The 20,548-nt window shown below is 49.3% G+C and overlaps 1 protein-coding gene across 1 annotated transcript; it reads left to right on the forward strand.

The window, feature by feature from the left end:
- The first annotated feature begins 740 nt into the window (after positions 1–740).
- On the forward strand, positions 741–5,646 carry LOC125531160 (elongation factor 2). The gene is made up of 3 exons (XM_048695574.2): positions 741–887; positions 2,273–2,401; positions 3,027–5,646. Exons 2-3 carry the CDS (start codon positions 2,311–2,313, stop codon positions 5,465–5,467), a joined length of 2,532 nt encoding a protein of 843 aa, XP_048551531.2. The 5' UTR covers positions 741–887; positions 2,273–2,310; the 3' UTR covers positions 5,468–5,646.
- The last annotated feature ends 14,902 nt before the right edge of the window (positions 5,647–20,548 follow it).

Raw genomic sequence — 20,548 nt, forward strand, 5'->3', positions numbered from 1 at the left:
GGCACCAAGGATGGCCTCGACAGTTCCAGCTTATGAGTTTCATTATCCTTGATGGTACTCCAACCACTCCCAGCCACAAGCAAAACTTGCACGAACAGATCTTGAACTTGCACGTGCAGATCAACCACCTATATTTGTACGTACAAATCACTTGTCCTTGTACGAACAAATCACACCTCAAATAAACAATCAGTCAGAAACCAGATCACTAGTGCGTGGAGTTAGGTATGTGCTCTTTGGTCATTACTACACCGATCGTCCATGACTGTTCTAATATATGTGCCGATTTTCCCCTTGTTAAATTCAAGCACTTTGCACGATGATTTAAACCATGTTGCTCATGGCTTAGCTAGTATGGACGGAGCTCCTGGCCAATTTGCTGCTGAATGATGTATTCTGTTGGACATGAAATAAAGCTAAGCCGTGACGGCATTCCCCGAAAAAGAGCCACTTATTCGTTTTATTTTTTTGAGTGTTGCTTATTCATTTGTTTTTTGTTTTTTCAGGGAATGTTGGTTATTCATCTCGTTTTTGTCCGGAGCAAAGCTTATTCATCTCGTGTGAAGTTCTCGCCACGTCTATCCAGGTCATCCTTGGGGGATGTCAAAAACAAAAAGTCATCCCTTGGGGTGTTAAAAAAAAAGGTCCTCCCTTGGGCCAGGCCGCTTGCCTGACTCCACCCAAACAGGCCTTCTGGGCCGTAATCGCGTGATCGCCGTCTCCCCATTCGCGCATCTGGCCCGTCACAGTACCAGTATATATACCGGCAAGCGAAGCCGCCCTAGCCTCCCTCCCTCCACCCCTCCCATTCTCTCCGGGAGCGCCGCCGCTTCCTCATCCCCCAGACTCTCGCCTCTCGACTCGGGAGGCGGAAGCGAAACCCCAAGGTGAGCCGGACCTCCGCTCCCCGCTTTCCCCCAGCCCCCCTCGCTTCTCCGGTTGCTTCGTCGGCGCGTCGCTTCTCCGGTAGCTTGGCCCGCGCGTCGCATCTCCGGTTGCTTAGCCTGCGCGGTCGCTTCTCCGTAGTCCGTACTAGCTTCTACCTGGTCGATTGGTTGATTTCACCGCTTCCAGTCCCCCTCGGTAGCCGTATGCGCTGCAGTCCCTTTGCTGGATTCGTCGTCGTTCGTCTGTACTTTTACCTGTCCCCAAGCGCCGTAGATCTGCTGTTTCGTTCGTCATGCTCTCCTGTTCCGGGGAACGATTTCGCTCTGACGAGAGTATACGCGTCGGCTGATTTATGTGCGGCATCCAAGGGCGCGGATCTGTGGTTCCGGTGCTGGTTTTGGATATTTCGCTACGCTGTTTGTTCACGGGGTTGTTAGTATATTAGGGTTTTTGCTCGCTTGCCTGTCTGTGGTACCTGGTCGGGTTTGTTCCGCTGCCTTTACATGCGTTCTGCATGAACTTCTCTGTGTGCATCAGCGTTTTATGCTATTTTAGTTCAGCCATCCTGCATGACTTTCTCTCTGACCAGACCATTTCGTTTATATGAGTATTTTCTGTGTGTTTCCTCAGTCCTCCCCATGTATGGATGGTTGCACCTTTGCAAAGTTCAACTCAATGACTGTTATGTGCCATTGTTTTAGTGTTTATATGCCGGTAATTACATGATATTGCAGTCAACAATTGTGCATAAAACTGTGATTCCGTTGCAAATAACTTTTGCTCCATCCCATTTACCCCAAGTCCTGTCTTAGCCTGTAATCATCTACTACACTGTTTTGCAATTCCTACATGATTTATTCTGGTGAAGTTTCTCTATGGTTTATCCCTTTATTAGTTTTGCAGTCCTGGAAGTTCTTGAAGGTTTATTAAGTGAGTTGGTTACCTGTTTTTGCTTCATAGCTGTGTAGCTCCTTCAATTGTGGAGCACCAGCTTTTGCATCTACACTTCTCATGATGTATTCATTTATTTCTTAAACATTGGCTGGTCTAATTGCTTTGTGGCTATTGTACTTTGGACAATTAGGTTTTCAGATCATGGTCTGTTGGTGCTAGTGTTGGCTCAAGCATTTTTGTTTTAATATGCTTGATATATATATATTTCACTTCATCAGGTCTTGTTGGTTGAAGTGTTAGTTAAAATATTAAGGTAGCAGTGCATCTGACTTCTGGGCATACAACAATATTGGTAGCAATTTTGATTTAGACAAATGTGATTTTAATTACCTGGGCAGAGTATTGTTATATTAGTGTCAGATTTTTCATATATTTGTTAATTTACACTTGATTCTTGTTTGATTCTGATAGCTTGCTATTCCTTGAACAGGAACCATATTTCCAGCGTGACATTCAAACACAGTCAAGATGGTGAAGTTTACAGCGGAGGAGCTCCGTGGAATCATGGACAAAAAGAACAATATCCGGAACATGTCGGTTATTGCTCATGTAGACCACGGTATGTGCCTGAACAGTGACATTATTGAGTTTACTCAGTAGGATCTTGTTGATTGATGTTCTTGTAGCCTGCTCATTCTACTGTTTTGATTTTCAAAACCGTATCTCTTTGAATTGGCTAAATTTAGTTAGCTGCTTTAGCATTGTTTTGAAATAATAACTACTTCCATCCCTAAAAACCTATAAATCCTATTTCATGTCTTGGAATCTACTGTTACTGTTTATTCTATGATGATTGATTTCTGCTTTAATAAGCTTAAATGTAACTATTGACACATCATCCCAGGCCTCAGAATCTCCCCAGTTTGGTGCTTGCTGATGCTATTTGCTGAATGCATTACAATTTCTATGATATGAAGTTCATGTGGTTGTACTTACTTCTAAATTGATTTCCTGATATTTGTGTTGTTTGCAATGTCCCACTAGATTTTGTTTAACCATGTTACTAAATAGCTGGTTCGCCTTATGTTTACCTTTTTATTTCTTGATTGTTTGAATTTACTGTACTGCTGTGTCCTACTTCTGTCTTATAAGCTATTATTTTCATTTGTAATCATATGGATTGTGTTCAACCGTCAAACAAGATGTTCGTTCACTGTTCTCACAGATTATTTACATATTTGCAGGCAAGTCTACGCTTACGGATTCCCTTGTGGCAGCTGCTGGGATTATTGCCCAGGAAGTTGCTGGTGATGTTCGCATGACCGATACCCGTGCAGATGAGGCAGAGCGTGGTATCACAATCAAATCCACGGGTATCTCTCTTTTCTATCAGATGACTCCTGAATCACTCGAGATGTACAAGGGCGATCGCGATGGGGATGAATACCTGATCAACCTTATTGATTCACCTGGCCACGTTGACTTTTCTTCGGAAGTCACAGCTGCTCTTCGTATCACTGATGGAGCTTTGGTGGTTGTTGACTGTATTGAGGGTGTCTGTGTGCAGACTGAAACTGTGCTGCGCCAAGCTCTTGGTGAGAGGATTAGGCCAGTCCTTACTGTGAACAAGATGGACAGATGCTTCCTTGAGCTTCAGGTGGAAGGTGAGGAAGCATATCAGACTTTCTCCCGTGTTATCGAAAATGCCAATGTCATCATGGCAACATATGAAGATGTGCTCCTTGGTGATGTCCAAGTGTACCCTGAAAAGGGGACTGTTGCATTCTCTGCTGGTCTGCATGGGTGGGCTTTCACCCTTACAAACTTTGCTAAGATGTATGCCTCCAAGTTTGGAGTTGACGAGGCAAAGATGATGGAGAGGCTGTGGGGTGAGAACTTCTTCGACCCAGCCACAAAGAAATGGACCTCCAAGAACACCGGGACAGCTACCTGCAAGAGAGGTTTCGTTCAGTTCTGCTATGAGCCAATCAAGCAAATCATAGCCACCTGCATGAATGATCAGAAGGATAAGTTGTGGCCTATGTTGAAGAAGCTTGGAGTGACCATGAAGAATGATGAGAAGGACTTGATGGGCAAGGCTCTCATGAAGCGTGTGATGCAAACTTGGCTGCCTGCCAGTCGTGCTCTGCTTGAGATGATGATATTTCACCTCCCCTCTCCTTCAAAGGCCCAGAGGTACCGTGTGGAGAACTTGTACGAGGGCCCCCTTGATGACATATATGCAAATGCTATCAGAAACTGTGACCCTGATGGTCCTCTTATGCTGTACGTCTCCAAGATGATTCCAGCATCTGACAAGGGTAGATTCTTTGCCTTTGGACGTGTTTTTGCCGGGAGGGTTGCAACTGGCATGAAGGTCCGTATCATGGGTCCCAACTTTGTTCCTGGCCAGAAGAAGGATCTGTATGTGAAGAGTGTCCAGCGTACTGTTATCTGGATGGGAAAGAAGCAAGAGTCTGTTGAGGATGTTCCCTGTGGTAACACTGTTGCTTTGGTTGGTTTGGATCAGTTCATCACAAAGAATGCAACCCTGACAAATGAGAAGGAAGTTGATGCCTGCCCAATCAGGGCAATGAAGTTCTCTGTGTCCCCTGTTGTGCGTGTTGCTGTTCAGTGCAAGGTGGCCTCTGATCTTCCCAAGCTTGTTGAGGGTTTGAAGCGTCTGGCAAAGTCTGACCCTATGGTTCTCTGTACCATTGAAGAGTCTGGTGAACATATCATTGCTGGAGCTGGAGAGCTTCACCTTGAAATCTGTTTGAAGGATCTGCAGGATGACTTCATGGGTGGTGCTGAAATCATTGTTTCCCCTCCTGTCGTCTCCTTCCGTGAGACTGTTCTAGAGAAGTCCTGCCGTACAGTCATGAGCAAGTCCCCGAACAAGCACAACCGTCTTTACATGGAAGCTCGCCCCTTGGAGGAGGGACTGGCTGAGGCCATTGATGATGGGCGCATTGGCCCACGTGATGATCCTAAGGTGCGGTCTAAGATCCTGTCTGAGGAGTTTGGCTGGGACAAGGATCTTGCCAAGAAGATTTGGTGCTTTGGACCTGAGACGACTGGCCCCAACATGGTTGTTGACATGTGTAAGGGAGTGCAGTATCTTAATGAAATCAAGGACTCTGTTGTGGCTGGGTTCCAGTGGGCGTCGAAGGAAGGTGCACTGGCTGAGGAGAACATGCGTGGCATCTGCTTCGAGGTCTGTGATGTTGTTCTCCACACTGATGCTATTCACAGGGGTGGTGGTCAGGTCATTCCCACGGCCAGGAGGGTCATTTATGCTTCTCAGCTGACTGCCAAGCCAAGGCTGCTGGAGCCTGTGTACCTGGTTGAAATCCAGGCCCCGGAGAATGCGCTTGGTGGCATCTATGGTGTTCTGAATCAGAAGAGAGGGCACGTGTTCGAGGAGATGCAGAGGCAAGGTACCCCGCTCTACAACATCAAGGCCTACCTCCCCGTCATCGAGTCCTTTGGGTTCTCAAGCACCCTGAGGGCTGCGACGTCCGGCCAGGCCTTCCCCCAGTGTGTGTTTGACCACTGGGACATCATGGCTTCTGATCCTTTGGACCCCGGCACCCAGTCTGCGACGCTCGTCATGGAGATCCGCAAGAGGAAGGGGCTCAAGGAGCAGATGACCCCTCTATCCGATTTCGAAGACAAGCTCTAAATTTTTGGTGCTGTTATCCCCTACCTGGTCTTGTGTTGTTAAAGAGAGCCGCACTATTTTGTATCGATGAGTCTTGCTGTTAATGACCTATTTGTCGTGATACTGGGAACTATGTTTTGAGATGTCTGGTGATGTAACGGATGTTTTACTTAGATTATGTATCTGTTGTCCACTGGTTCTTTTGCTCTTGTGTTTGATCTTTAGATTTGCCTGATTCTTCGTCTATATAATCTTGCTTTCTCATGAAAAAGTTGCATCTTCTGATCAGTGGTCAGTATTCTCGTTCGTTGACAGTTAAGAAACTGTTTTGTTTGCATTATTTTTGCCTGCTCTTATTATTATTTCCTTGTGCACTTGCCTCCACCCTATGTTCCTCACCAGCGTGTTTTATGCCCTTCTTATTACAGGCACTTCATGGTTGTTTAAATTTGTAGCAAAAGATGTGTTCATGAAAGTAGAGGCTGCTCTCTATAATTTCCTGTATCCGAGCTGCAGCTTCTTTCCTCTAGGATTCCCGTTCTGCCGGTCTCCCTGCCCCCTTGCGAGTCCCTCCCCTTGTGGCCTCCATCTCCCTTGCTGCCGGTAGCCATGGTGTTCGTGTTCGGTGGAATGGTGCTTTGAATTCTAGGTGAAGTTTTCTCCACGGTCACTAAGGTGCCTCCCAGATCTGGTGGTCTCATCGGTGGGGCATCTTCTTCTCTCCCTTGGGGCCATGCAGGTGGCAAAGAGGCTGAGAAAAAGTTTACCTCCGGCGAGGGATACTTTGGCGCCCCCTTGCCGGTTCCATGGCGAAGCTTAGACCCGTCTGATTTGGTGGATAAGAAGATGAGGAGAAGGGAGATGGAAGCTGCAAATGAGGTTGGTGTTCTTTATCGAGGTCTTTGTGGCAGAGCTACGATGCACGCCGGCTGCCACCCTCCACCGCCTCGCAATCGACTCTTCCAGCTGAAGGGCGACCACTCTTAGTCCTTTTGGCCTTGATGCTTAGGGGGAGGTAGTGCAACTCTGACCAGGTGTGGCGGTATCAATGGTCTCATTCTTAGGCATGCGTCGCTGCGGAAATAGGGCTATGGAGGCCCCGTCGTCCCAAGTGGCGTAGTCCCCGATGATGGCGAGATTGGAACCATGAAGGAGTTGTTTTGCACCCAATCGTGTTTTCTCTTCTTTGTCGGGGGTCCTCTTTGCAGTCACTGACTAAGTTGAATTTTTGTTTCTCTTGGAGGCCTGATGTAAAGTGTACACCGATGCTTATCTAATGAAAAAGTCTGGATCCTTCGGATCCTCTGTTAGAAAAAAAAAGATACCGACTACCTGCTGAGCTTCACTGTACCATAGAAAAATGTGCATACCTTCTCCGGACCAACTCTCGTGCGTACCTGACGCGTATCGCTAACATGTTTCCAAGTTGTTAATGCCCACGTCGGCCTAGAACAACCCCTCTGCGTCAAAAGCTCCCTGGGTTGGCTTGGCTCCAACGTCGCCGACTCATCCTCCCCAACTCCAATGCGTCTTTCGCCGAGTGATAAAGAATGGTTTGGTGGGCGCCAATCATGAGAAAAAAAATTGTTTGTTGCTGTGAGCGTCGAGTGTCGGCGGCCAGAGGAAGACCGTGTCATCGGCAGGCTTCTCCTCCTCGGCGTCTTCATCGACATGCTTCTTGGCAACTCGATCAGTTTCAAGACAAAATCTGGTGCGCAGCGCGCTTAACAACAAGAAGAACGTCGTGTGCAGGATTACTGCCCCAGAGGATGAGGTGATGTTGGAGTGGAGCCATGGGAGCGAGCGAGCTTCGAAGGTGCAGTTCCAGGCGACAATGGGATCAACAAATTGGACACGTGGCAACAACCCTTGTGAGGTATGGATCGGAGTTGGTTTGGAGACGGTAAGCACATGGCCCAAATTTTGGTCACATGTTAGGGCATCTCCAACGCTATCTCTGTAATTGGACACAATATTCATCCACGGACCACGTCTGAATGCGTCCAGGGGCAGGATACGTGAGCCGATCATCCAACGCTGTCTCTCAAATAGGCATTAAATCCGGACAATGGTGGTGGGCCAGGCGGACCTAAAGGACAAATCACATGGGCTGGGAGGACATGTGGTCCAACTGACAGTGGGTTAAGTGGACCTCCACATGATGTCCAGACTCCCGCAAAGACCTTGGTTCCGATTCGGGGGAAAACTGATATGCAAAGTAGCCCGTGAATGTTTAGGGGACTGCATTGGATGGCAAAAAGTGTTCGGACCACGTGGTCTGGATCTTTATGCAAGCTTTGCATTAGGGCAATGTACAATGGTGGCATATGAATACATATGTCTCATGTCAAAAAAATAGCTTGAGGCATCTATATTGATTTGTTCTCCCCCCAACACAAGCTACTACCGGTGGGCCTCATCAAAGAATATAAAGTAGATTCCACTACACATGCACCCTTACTCTTGACTTCAACTTTTTCAGCTTTATGCATCAGATTACACTTTTTCTCCCCAAACACCCGCCTCCTACCGAGGATCCCGCCACCCCATCCGAACCTACTTTTCTTGACTTTCGATCCAAATGGCCTACGGGGCATCACCCTAGCTAGGGCTATGCATTGGCCATGCCCTTACCGCTTTGGAGATGCCCTTAGACTGTATCATTTTTGCAGAGATAACCCTTCACTTTATAAAATCAACCCATACTTCACATCGTTCACTCCCACTAGCAAACCTGTATTCTTATTTTTCTGGCTAAACATAAAAAGTACTCCCTCCGTCCCATAATGTAAGGCGTTTTTGACGTGTAGTGTCAAAAAAGTTTACATTATGGGATGAAGGGAGTAATATATTGAATTGAATGTTCAATTATGGATTCGTTTTGACTGTCATCTTTGTCTTGATGAGATATTTGAAACAAAATCATTGCTGAGTATTTTTGATTTTTTTTCTTGTTTTAAACTTTACTCAAAACTTGATGTACTGGTCATAAGCACGTACATGTCTGGGGAGGGCAGATATTTGTAGTCATGTTTCAAAAAGCATAATAATAATAATGATTTTGTAAACATATACTACATTGATCTTGTTTTAAAGTTCTCATAAATACAAAGATGCCAGTGAAAACAATTTTGAAACAATTGGTTCAAAAATATTTGACACAATTATTGATGGGAGAGTGAGAACGTGACATATGGAGTGCGGGTTGATTACCCAATTTCTTAGGTCAGACCGTCTCCCTCTACCCAATGGCTTATTCAGCACCTGTGCATTTGGTGCATGAATTAGACGGGTGCACTGGATACATCCTAGAGGAATCGAGGAATCCTTTGATGGCGCCCCCTGGTGGTTCCATGACGAAGCTTAGACCCGTTCGATTTCACTCCCACTCCCCTCCTCCCCTCTATATTCCTTGCTGGAATTGTCCCATTGATGGCTTGTACAGGAGGACCCTCTGCTAAGCCTCGACTTCAAAAGCCATACATCATGGTGGTGGATAAGAAGGTGGGGAGGAGAAGGGAGATGGAAGCTCCAGATGAGGTTTGGTGTTCTTCATCGAGGTCTTTGTGGCAGAGCTACGATGCACGATGGCTGCCACCCTCCACCGTCTCGCAATCGACTCTTCTGGCTGAAGGGCGACCACTCTTATTCCTCTTGGCCTTGATACCTAAGGGGAGGTAGTGCAGCTCTGACCAGGTGTGGCGGTATCAATGGTCTCATTCTTAGGCATGCATCGCTGACGAAATAGGGCTATGGAGGCCCCGTCGTCGCAAGTGGCGTAGTCCCCGACGATGGTGAGATTGGAACCATGAAGGAGTTGTTTTGCACCCAATCGTGTTTTCTCTTCTTTGTCGGGGGTCCTCTTTGCAGTCACTGACTAAGTTGAATTTTTGTTTCTCTTGGAGGCCTGATGTAAAGTGTACACCGATGCTTATCTAATGAAAAAGTCTGGATCCTTCGGATCCTCTGTTAGAAAAAAAGATACCGACTACCTGCTGAGCTTCACTGTACCATAGAAAAATGTGCATACCTTCTCCGGACCAACTCTCGTGCGTACCTGACGCGTATCGCTGACATGTTTCCAAGTTGTTAATGCCCACGTCGGCCTAGAACAACCCCTCTGTGTCAAAAGCTCCCTGGGTTGGCTTGGCTCCAACGTCGCCAACTCATCCTCCCCAACTCCAATGCGTCTTTCGCCGAGTGATAAAGAATGGTTTGGTGGGCACCAATCATGAGAAAAAAATTGTTTGTTGCCGTGAGCGTCGAGTGTCGGCGGCCAGAGGAAGACCGTGTCATCGGCAGGCTTCTCCTCCTCGGCGTCTTCATCGACATGCTTCTTGGCAGCTCGATCAGTTTCAAGACAAAATCTGGTGCGCAGCGCGCTTAACAACAAGAAGAACGTCGTGTGCAGGATTACTGCCCCAGAGGATGAGGTGATGTTGGAGTGGAGCCATGGGAGCGAGCGATCTTCGAAGGTGCAGTTCCAGGCGACAATGGGATCAACAAATTGGACACGTGGCAACAACCCTTGTGAGGTATGGATCGGAGTTGGTTTGGAGACGGTAAGCACATGGCCCAAATTTTGGTCACATGTTAGGGCATCTCCAACGCCATCCCTGTAATTGGACACAATATTCATCCACGGACCACGTCTGAATGCGTCCAGGGGCAGGATACGGGAGCCGGTCATCCAACGCTGTCTCTCAAATAGGCATTAAATCCGGACAACGGTGGTGGGCTAGGCGGACCTAAAGGGCAAATCACATGGGCTGGGAGGACATGTGGTCCAACTGACAGTGGGTCAAGTGGACCTCCGCATGATGTCCAGACTCCCGCAAAGACCTTGATTCCAGTTCGGGGGAAAACTGATATGCAAAGTAGCCCGTGAATGTTTAGGGAACTGCATTGGATGGCAAAAAGTGTTCGGACCACGTGGTCTGGATCTTTATGTAAGCTTTGCATTAGGGCAATGTACAATGGTGGCATATGGATACTGATGTCCCATGACAAAAAATAGCTTGAGGCTACTACCAGTGAGCCTCATCAAAGAATATAAAGTAGACTCCCACTACACATGCACCCTTACTCTTCACTTCAACTTTTTCAGCTTTATGCATCAGATCACACTTTTTTCCCCAAACACCTGCCTCCTACTGAGGATCCCGCCACCCCATTCGAACCTACTTTTCTTGACTTCCGATCCTACATGGCCTATGGGGCATCACCCTAGCTAGGGCTATGCATTGGCCATGCCCTTACTAATGAAGCTATGTACCTAGGGTAGGGTCATGGACCTGTCCCAGCTGCCCTACCCAAGGACATCTCAAGAAGAAATCACCTTCCAATCGACTTGGAGGTGTTCCACTCGACAGACTCGAAGACACTCGACCAAGAAGCAATCACTCGACCAATACCAAACCACTCGACAGCCAGGAGACCTAAAGGCACTCCGCACGCTAACGGTCGGTTATTAAGTAGCTTTTATGGTCATCATAACACTTTATTAGGGGCGTTACCAGTATTTAAAACCCTGCACAACTGAGGGCCGGAGGGGTCCGGCAAACTCTATATAAGCCACCCCCCCTCCTCAGTGTAAAGGGTTCGCACCCCTGTAATTCATACACGCATAATCCAGTCGACCGCCTCCGGGCTTCGAGACGTAGGGCTATTACTTCCTCCGAGAAGGGCCTGAACTCGTAAACCTCGTGTGCTTACAACTTCTCCATAGCTAAGATCTTGCCTCTCCATACTTACCCCCCTACATTACTGTCAGACTTAGAACCACGACAGTTGGCGCCCACCGTGGGGCAGGTATTTTAGTGATTTGTTGGAGGAGTTGCGATCTTTTCCGATCCAAATCATCATGGTTTCTGGCGGAGTTTTGGTGGAGGGCCGCGTGATCCGTCTCGGCGCGCTCACGTTCATCGCCGACGACTCCGCTTGGCTTCAGGAGGCTCCGCTCGACGTGGACGCACTCCCTGTCCGCGGGGCAACGCGCTTTAGCGCGTGCGTCCGCGGCGTTCTCTTGCAGCAACCGTCGACCCCCTACCGGTCAGCTCCTGTGTTGTCCTCCCTCCCTGTTTCCCGCCGGCGCCAGCGCTCCGGTCGGTCGAGACTTCAGCGGTGGGTGAGACACGCAGTGGCACGCCAGTCGGCCACCCCTCAAGTCGCGGCGATCGAGCCCGACGAATCCCTCTACGGCCTGTTCGATCTGTCGACTGGCTCCGCAGAGACCGCATCCGAGTGCGACAGTAGTGATCCGGCGGCAGAGGTTTTGATGGTCGATGGACCGCCCAGTCCTCCCGGTTTTCCCCCGCACCGACGGAAGCGCAGGTGAAGGCGACCCGTCGCATCCCCATGAGGAATATCTCCCCGAGCCTCTCACGTCACTGCAGAGAGAAGAACTTCGTCGCCGGAACATGGATGCACTGCACACTCTATCGTTGGAGAAACCCCCGAGGCTCGTGCCTTGGAGGACGCGCGCCTGACAAACTTGGCCGAGCGCACTCGACTGGAGAACCTCCAGCGAGCACTCGACGAGCGTGCGTGACAACGGGTTCCAGAATCTAGTCAACGTCAGCTCTTTCCTCCCCCGCAAGTATATCAAACTCCGATTCAGAATTTAACAGCTGCAGCCCGTATAGCAGAGTCGATTCAGCCTTCCCAGTCGGAGGCTGGCAGAGGCTTGCTGCAGATCAGAGCGTTACTCCGGGCAGCAGGAGACCAGAATTCCGCTGTTTCTCAGTCGCGGAACAGGATTCATAGCAGATCCGTTGCTGCAGACACAGTCCAGTCGGCTCATAGCCCAAGATTGCCCCCGAGGCGTGAGGGACGTGGGGACCGGCGTAATCAGTACGGGAACCGTGAGCAGTATGATCACCGATTCGATCGTGACGATCGACGTCGAGTGCCCACCCCTCCCCCGAGGAGCGGGTCGTATGCGCCTCGACAGCAAGATGACAGGCGCCCACATAGTGTTGGGCGAAGGATTCCGGTCGACCCCAGGGAACCAGGCTTTGATGCGAGATCCATTCTCGTTCAAGGTTTGGTCGACAGGAACAGGGCTCACCGAGAAGGTCACGACAGAGATGCACCTACCAGCAGTAGAGTACATGTTTCGGGGCCAGAGTGCTTTAGTAGAGCCATCAGGGTCGCTGTGATTCCTCCCAACTTCAGGTTGGCGACTGGAGTCAGTAAGTTCACTGGTGAGTCCAAACCCGATACTTGGCTTGAAGACTATCAAGTGGCCGTCCAGATTGGCGGCGGCAATGATGAAGTGGCCATGAAGCACCTGCCTCTCATGTTGGAGGGCTCGGCCAGAGCGTGGCTGAATCAATTAGCACCCAACAGCATTTACACTTGGGAAGATCTCGCCCGAGTGTTTGTCACCACATTTGAAGGAACATGCAAGCGACCGGCAGGGCTGACGGAACTGCGGTCTTGCGTGCAGAAGCCGAATGAAACTTTGAGGGATTACATCCAGAGATGGATCACGTTACATCACACAGTAGAGAATGTGCCTGACCACCAAGCAGTCTGTGCCTTCAAAGAAGGCGCCAAGTACAGAGAACTGAATCTAAAATTCGGTCGAACCGGAGATATGTCTCTGAATCGGATGATGGAGATTGCCACCAAGTACGCTAATGGTGAAGATGAGGATCGACTCAGGAGTGGCAAGCTCAAGCCAGTCGCTCAAGAAACCAGAGGAAATTCCAATCGGAAACAGAAGCGGAAAGCCGAGCCAGCTGCTCCTGGGGAAGCCTTGGCTGTAACTCAAGGAAAGTTTAAGGGGAAACCCAAAGGACCTTACCCCAAGAAAGTTAAAGACCAAGATGGAAATGATGTGTTGGATTTGCCATGTCACATCCACACCAAGAAAGATGAAGAGGGTAAGTTCATTTACCCAAAACATACCACTCGACAGTGTCGGCTCTTGATCCAGCAGTTCCAGGGCAAGCAGCCCAAAGATAAGGAAAAGGAGTCGGACAAAGTTGAGGACAAAGAAGACAGTGACGATGGATACCCCCAGGTCAATTCCACCCTGATGATTTTTGCTGATGTTGAAAGCAAAAGTCGACTGAAAGTTATCAACCGTCAGGTGAATATGGTTGCTCCGACAACACCCAGTTATCTGAAGTGGTCTCAGACTGCCATCACATTCGACCAGTCCGATCATCCAACGCACATTGCCACCCCTGGGAGGCAAGCTTTGGTGGTCGACCCAGTTGTTGAAGGCACTCGACTGACCAAAGTCTTGATGGATGGTGGTAGTGGTTTGAACATATTGTATGCTGAGACGTTGAAAGGGATGGGCATTCCGATGTCCAGACTCAGTGCCAGCAACATGAGTTTCCATGGAGTCATTCCTGGAAAGAAGGCTAAGTCACTCGGCCTGATTGCTCTTGATGTGGTTTTCGGTGATTCCAAGAATTACCGCAAAGAAAATTTGATGTTCGAAGTTGTAGATTTCCAAAGTGTGTATCATGCTATTTTGGGCAGGCCGGCTTATGCACGCTTCATGGCTCGACCATGTTATGTGTATCTCAAGTTGAAGATGCCTGGTCCCAAAGGTGTGATCACTATTACGGGCAATCAGAAGAAAGCAGAAGAATGTTTTCAGAAAGGTTCAAAGATCGCTGATGCTCAGATGGCAGTGGTGGAGCTGCAGGAATACCAGAAGACTGCAGACCCGAGTGATTTGTTGCGAGCCAAGAAGTCTGCTATAGAATCAGCTTTTCAGTCGTCTGGCGAAACGAAGACAGCTCACATCCACCCGACCGATCCCAGCGCTGCTCCAACTCATATCTCAACAACACTCGACTCCAAATAGGAAGAAGCGCTCATCCAGTTCCTCCGTGAGAACTGGGACATTTTCACATGGAAGCCTTCTGACATGCCAGATGTTCCCAGGGAGCTAGCTGAGCATCGCCTACGAGTCGACTCAAAAGTAAAGCCTGTCAAAGAACATCTCCGACGGTCCGCCGTCCAGAAGAGAAAGGATATTGACGAGGAGGTGGCTCAGCTCTTAGCAGCGGAGTTCATCCGAGAAATCTACCACTCCGAGTGGCTCGCCAACGTTGTCATGGTCCCCAAGAAGGACAAGTCACTTCGCATGTGCATTGACTTTAAACATATCAATCGGGCCTGCCCGAAAGATCATTTTCCTCTCCCCCGCATCGACCAGATAGTCGACTCGACTGCGGGATGTGAGCGACTGTCTTTTTTAGACGCCTATTTCGGGTACCATCAGATCCGTCTGTATGGACCTGACGAGATCAAAACAGCTTTCATCACTCCATTCGGGTGTTTCTGTTATGTTACCATGCCGTTCGGCCTCAAGAATGCCGGAGCCACATTCATGAGGATGATTCAGAAGTGTTTGCTCACTCAAATCAGTCGGAATGTGGAAGCATACATGGATGATATTGTGGTCAAGTCATGGAAGGGTTCTGACCTGCTGACTGACCTTGCTGAAACCTTTGCCAACCTCAGGAGGTATGACATCAAGCTTAATCCATCAAAGTGCACATTCGGAGTTCCTGGCGGAAAGTTACTCGGTTTCCTCATTTCCGAACGGGGAATCGACGCAAATCCGGAAAAAGTCGGTACTATACTTCGAATGAAAAGTCCTGTGCGAGTGCACGACGTCCAAAAGCTTACTGGTTGCTTGGCCGCTTTAAGTCGATTCATCTCTCGTCTAGGTGAAAAGGCATTGCCTCTTTACCGATTGATGAAGAAGTCAGACAAGTTCGAGTGGACTCCTGAAGCTGATGTAGCGTTTGCAGAGCTCAAAGCTCTGCTCTCCACCCAGTCGGTGCTTGCTGCCCCAATCAGCAAAGAGCCTTTGCTGCTTTACATCGCAGCCACGGGACAAGTCGTCAGTACGGTACTGACGGTCGAGCGGGAAGAAGAAGGAAAAGCCTTCAAAGTTCAGCGCCCAGTGTATTATATTTTTGAAGTTTTGACCCCATCGAAGCAAAGATATCCTCACTATCAGAAGCTTGTATATGGGATTTATATGACCACAAAGAAAGTTGCTCACTACTTCTCTGATCATTCCATTACAGTCGTCAGCGACGCTCCATTGTCAGAGATCCTGCATAACAGAGATGCAACTGGTCGAGTGGCAAAATGGGCGATTGAACTCCTTCCTCTAGATATCAAGTTTGAGGCAAAGAAAGCTATCAAGTCCCAGGCAATAGCAGATTTCGTCGCCGAGTGGATTGAACAGCAAATGCCGACTCAGGTTCACTCGGAGCATTGGACCATGTTCTTCGACGGTTCCAAAATGCTGAATGGTTCCGGTGCCGGGGTGGTGTTGGTATCCCCACGAGGAGATAAGCTCAGATATGTTCTTCAAATCCACTTTGATTCCTCCAATAACGAGGCAGAATATGAAGCACTTTTATATGGGTTGCGCATGACCATTTCACTCGGCGTCCGTCGCCTCATGGTCTATGGCGACTCAGATTTGGTGGTTAATCAAGTGATGAAGGAGTGGGATGTCAGAAGTCCAGCCATGAATGGTTATTGCAACGCAGTGAGAAAGCTGGAGAATAAATTCGAGGGGTTAGAGCTTCATCACATACCCCGACTGAAAAATCAAGCAGCGGATGGTTTGGCAAAAATAGGTTCCAAAAGAGAAGCCATTCCCAGCAATGTGTTTTTGGAACACATCCACACACCATCAGTTCAGGAGGATCCCTTCACTGAAGAGGCCCCACAGCCAAAAAGTGCCACGGATCCGACTGAAGTTGAAGTTCCAGCTGTGGTCGACCTGATCATGAAAGTCTTGGTCATCACTCCCGACTGGACAATACCGTACATCGCGTACATCCTAAGGAAAGAACTCCCAGAGGACGAAGAAGAGGCTCGACAGATCGTCCGTCGATCCAAGGCCTTTACAGTCATAAAGGGATAGTTGTATAGAGAAAGCGCGATTGGAGTCAGTCAGAAGTGTATAACACCAGAAGAAGGTCAGATGATCCTTGATGATATCCACTCGGGGACCTGTGGTCATCATGCGTCCTCTCGGACCATTGTGGCTAAAGCATACCAACGGGATTCTACTGGCCAAGGGCCAATGAAATGGCCAAAGAGATAGTCGACAAATGTGAAGGATGTCAGTATTACTCCAATATGTCGCACAAGCCCGCGTCAGCCCTGAAAACCATTTCACTCGCCTGGCCCTTCACTGTTTGGGGGCTGGACATGGTTGGACCACTGAGAACAGGCAGGAACGGCTTCACTCATGTGCTAGTAGCAGTCGACAAGTTCACCAAATAGATTGAAGCTAAGCCTATCAAGAATCTTGATGCTTGCACTGCTATCAGTTTCATCAGAGAGTTGATATTCAGATATGGAGTTCCGCACAGCATCATCACTGACAATGGGTCAAACTTCGATTCTGACAAATTCAGGGCCTTTTGCGCCTCTCAGGGCACACGAGTCGACTACGCTTCGGTCGCTCACCCCCAGTCGAATGGACAAGCGGAAAGAGCAAACGGCCTAATTCTCAAAGGACTGAAACCTCAATTGATGCGCGATCTCAAGAATGCAGCAGGTGCATGGGTCAACGAGCTTCCATCAGTCCTTTGGGGATTGAGGACAACCCCGAACCGATCGACCGGAAGAACCCCATTCTTTCTGGTCTACGGAGCCGAAGCAGTCTTGCCGAGTGACCTGCTTCAAAACGCCCCCCGAGTCGAGCTCTACTCTGAAGATGAAGCAGAACAAGCCCGGCAGGACGCAGAAGACCTCCTGGAAGAAGAAAGAGAAATGGCCATGATCCGATCGACCATCTATGAGCAAGACTTGCGTCGATTCCATGCCAGAAATGTGAAGAGTCGAGCCTTCCAAGAAGGAGACTTAGTCCTCCGAGTGGATCAGCAGAAACCACACAAACTCGCTCCTACTTGGGAAGGCCCCTTCATAGTCACCAGAGTCCTCCACAATGGAGCATACCACCTCTATAATGTCGATCGCCAGATTGATGAGCCACGAGCCTGGAATGCGGAGCTACTCCGCCCCTTTTATACTTGAATTCTCACTCGGATGAGATGTAATAAGAAAAACTCCTGTAGTTTATTTATCAAAGACAACAGCGTTATAATTTTCCCAGTGATTGTTATTGTTTTTGTTTGCGTGAGAAATCCCCCAGTGGGTGGCTTAGCTGCGAATCCATTTCGCCTAAGTTTGTAAAAATAATTTCCTACCGAGTGGTGAGCCAGCCTCCCACTCGGGGGCTTAGCTGCGAACCCGTTTCGCCTAAGTATTTGAAAATCCTACCGAGTGGTGAGCCAGCCTCCCACTCGGGGGCTTAGCTGCGAACCTGTTTCGCCTAAATTTGAAAATCCTACCGAGTGGTGAGCCAGTCTCCCACTCGGGGGCTTAGCTGCAGTCCAGTACTCGCCTAAGTATTTGAAAATCCTACCGAGTGGTGAGCCGGCCTCCCACTCGGGGGCTTAGCTGCAGTCTAGTACTCGCCTAAGTATTTGAAAATCCTACCGAGTGGTGAGCGACCCTCCCACTCGGGGGCTTAGCTGCAGTCCAGTACTCGCCTAAGTATTTAAAAATCCTACCGAGTGGTGAGCGACCCTCCCACTCGGGGGCTTAGCTGTAGTCCAGTACTCGCCTAAGTATTTGAAAATCCTACCGAGTGGTGAGCGACCCTCCCACTCGGGGGCTTAGCTGCTGTCTAGTACTCGCCTAAGTATTTAAAAATCCTACCGAGTGGTGAGCGACCCTCCCACTCGGGGGCTTAGCTGCAGTCCAGTACTCGCCTAAGTATTTGAAAATCCTACCGAGTGGTGAGCGACCCTCCCACTCGGGGGCTTAGCTGCAGTCTAGTACTCGCCTAAGTATTTGAAAATCCTACCGAGTGGTGAGCGAACCTCCCGCTCGGGGGCTTAGCTGCAGTCCAGTACTCGCCTAAGTATTTGAAAATCCTATCGAGTGGTGAGCGACCCTCGCTCGGGGGCTTAGCTGCAGTCCAGTACTCGCCTAAGTATTTGAAAATCCTACCGAGTGGTGAGCGACCCTCCCGCTCGGGGGCTTAGCTGCAGTCCAGTACTCGCCTAAGTATTTGAAAATCCTACCGAGTGGTGAGCGACCCTCCCGCTCGGGGGCTTAGCTGCAGTCCAGTACTCGCCTAAGTACGAAACACATCTCAATCCTCAAGGACGACGAGGTGCAGGTCGACTGCCACCTTCTCCTTGGGAGCTTCGCCACAAATACAACGTGCGCTCTATCCCACTCCGCAAGGACGACGAGGTGCAGGTCTACTGCCACCTTCTCCTTGGGAGCTTCGCCACAAATACAATGCGCGCTCCATCGCCGACCCGCAAGGACGACGAGGTGCAAGTCGACTGCTACCTTCTCCTTCGGAGCAGCGCCACAAATACAAAACTTGTCTCGAATGAAGAACGAGTTCCACTCGATGGGGGATTCATGAAGATATTCAACGAGAAACCAAGTTCAGATAAATCCTAAAGGTTCCGGACCACAGATCGAAGTGCTCGGGCATTCAGCCCGAAAGAGTTTAACGGTTACAAAAACCACTCGGCATTCCGAGGCAAATTTAAGGTGAGGCATAAAAGTTTGTTCACTCCGCGGGAGGAGGACTAGCAGGCTCGACGAACTCGTCTAGGTCGACGCCGTCGGCGATCCGAGTGGCTGCAGCGATGAAAGTCTCCATAAAAGATCGGAAGTCATGCTTCTAGGTGTTGGCGACCTTGATTGCTGCCAGCTTATCTTGTCGCACCTCCTTGCAATGGACACGAACCAAAGACAGAGCCACATCAGCACCACACCGGGCAGAAGATTTCTTCCACTCCTGCACTCGGTCAGGGATCTCGTTAAGTCGAGTCATCAGGGACTCAAGATCATTCTGGAGCGTGGCCTCTGGCCAAAGTGCCGGGTCGATCCGTGACGTGGCGACCTTCAGTCGAGCCAAGTAGTCCACAACACCGTCGATGCGGGATTCCAGTCGGAGCAGATTCATGGCAGTTTCATCTTTCACGGGAGAATTGATTAGGTCCAAACCTGGCTCAATCCGCGCAGTCTCCTCCTCGAAGTTCTGGCAAAACTCTGCATTCATGATCCAAGGATAAGTCAATTTTCGTACGCTGAGTCGACACAAAAAAAATCAGTCGGAACACAATGTGCACCTTCAAGCTTGATGAACAACTTCTTGGCAAGGCTCCTCAGATAGCTCTCCAGATCGTCCCTCCTACGAGCGATGCCTTCCATCTTCTCGTACAGGTTGAGATTGTCCTTCTTCAAGCGCGTGCACTCCTTGTTGGCTTCGTTCAGAGCAGATTTCATCTTGGTATTCTCTTCTTCCAACTGGCCGACCAAAGCCAGTTTCTGTTCAGCCAGAGCGGTTCTGTCGTCAGCTTCCTTTCGAGCAGCAGCCAAATCCTGATCCTTCTTCGCCAGAGCTTCTTTCAGTTTTTCTGCAAAGAAATGACGCTTGATTCAGAAAGAGCAGAAGGGTACTCAAGCCTAAGACAAACCAGTCGACAAACTCGTCTTACCATTGGCACCATCCTTGGCCTTTTGCAGGTCTGTCTTGGCCAGCTCCAAGTCAAGGTTCAGTTGGATCTGCTGTTTCTCCAAGTCAGCGAAGCGAGCTCCAAGATCACAAGATTTCTGAAATCAAAGAGGAGAAGTTATTTTACAGCGAAAAACGACAAAGACAATAAGTACTAAGACTACGGTCGACTGCCCGCAGTCCACCATAGTCTCGGGGACTACACCTAGTGGGTGCACTTTGCGTGCCCCCACCGGTTCTGATCCCACTCGACCGGCCCGCCGGAGTCGAGTGCAGGGAGTAAAAAAAAGGGGGAGAGAAAGAAGAACTCAAACCACAGTCGACTGCCAGCAGTCGACCGCGGTCTCGGGGACTACACCCAGTGGGTGCACTTGGCGTGCCCCCACCGGTTCTGATCCCACTCGACCAGACCGAGTGGAAGAGACAAACTACCAGTTCGGTTTACACTCGACAAAATACAAAGACTACAGTCGACTGCCAGCAGTCCACCGTAGTCTCGGGGACTACACCCAGTGGGTGCACTCAGCGTGCCCCTACTAGTTCAAAAA

The sequence above is a fragment of the Triticum urartu genome, chromosome 7A (genome assembly GCF_056163025.1).
Source record: "Triticum urartu cultivar PI428250 chromosome 7A, HENAU_Tu73, whole genome shotgun sequence".
NCBI classification, from domain to species: domain Eukaryota; kingdom Viridiplantae; phylum Streptophyta; class Magnoliopsida; order Poales; family Poaceae; genus Triticum; species Triticum urartu.

Excerpts from the sequence above, each read along its gene's own strand:
- LOC125531160 (XM_048695574.2), top strand. The coding sequence starts at position 2,311 with ATGGTGAAGTTTACAGCGGAGGAGCTCCGTGGAATCATGGACAAAAAG. Across the intron at positions 2,402-3,026 it reads TATTGCTCATGTAGACCACG|GCAAGTCTACGCTTACGGAT; the intron begins GTATGTGCCTGA and ends ACATATTTGCAG.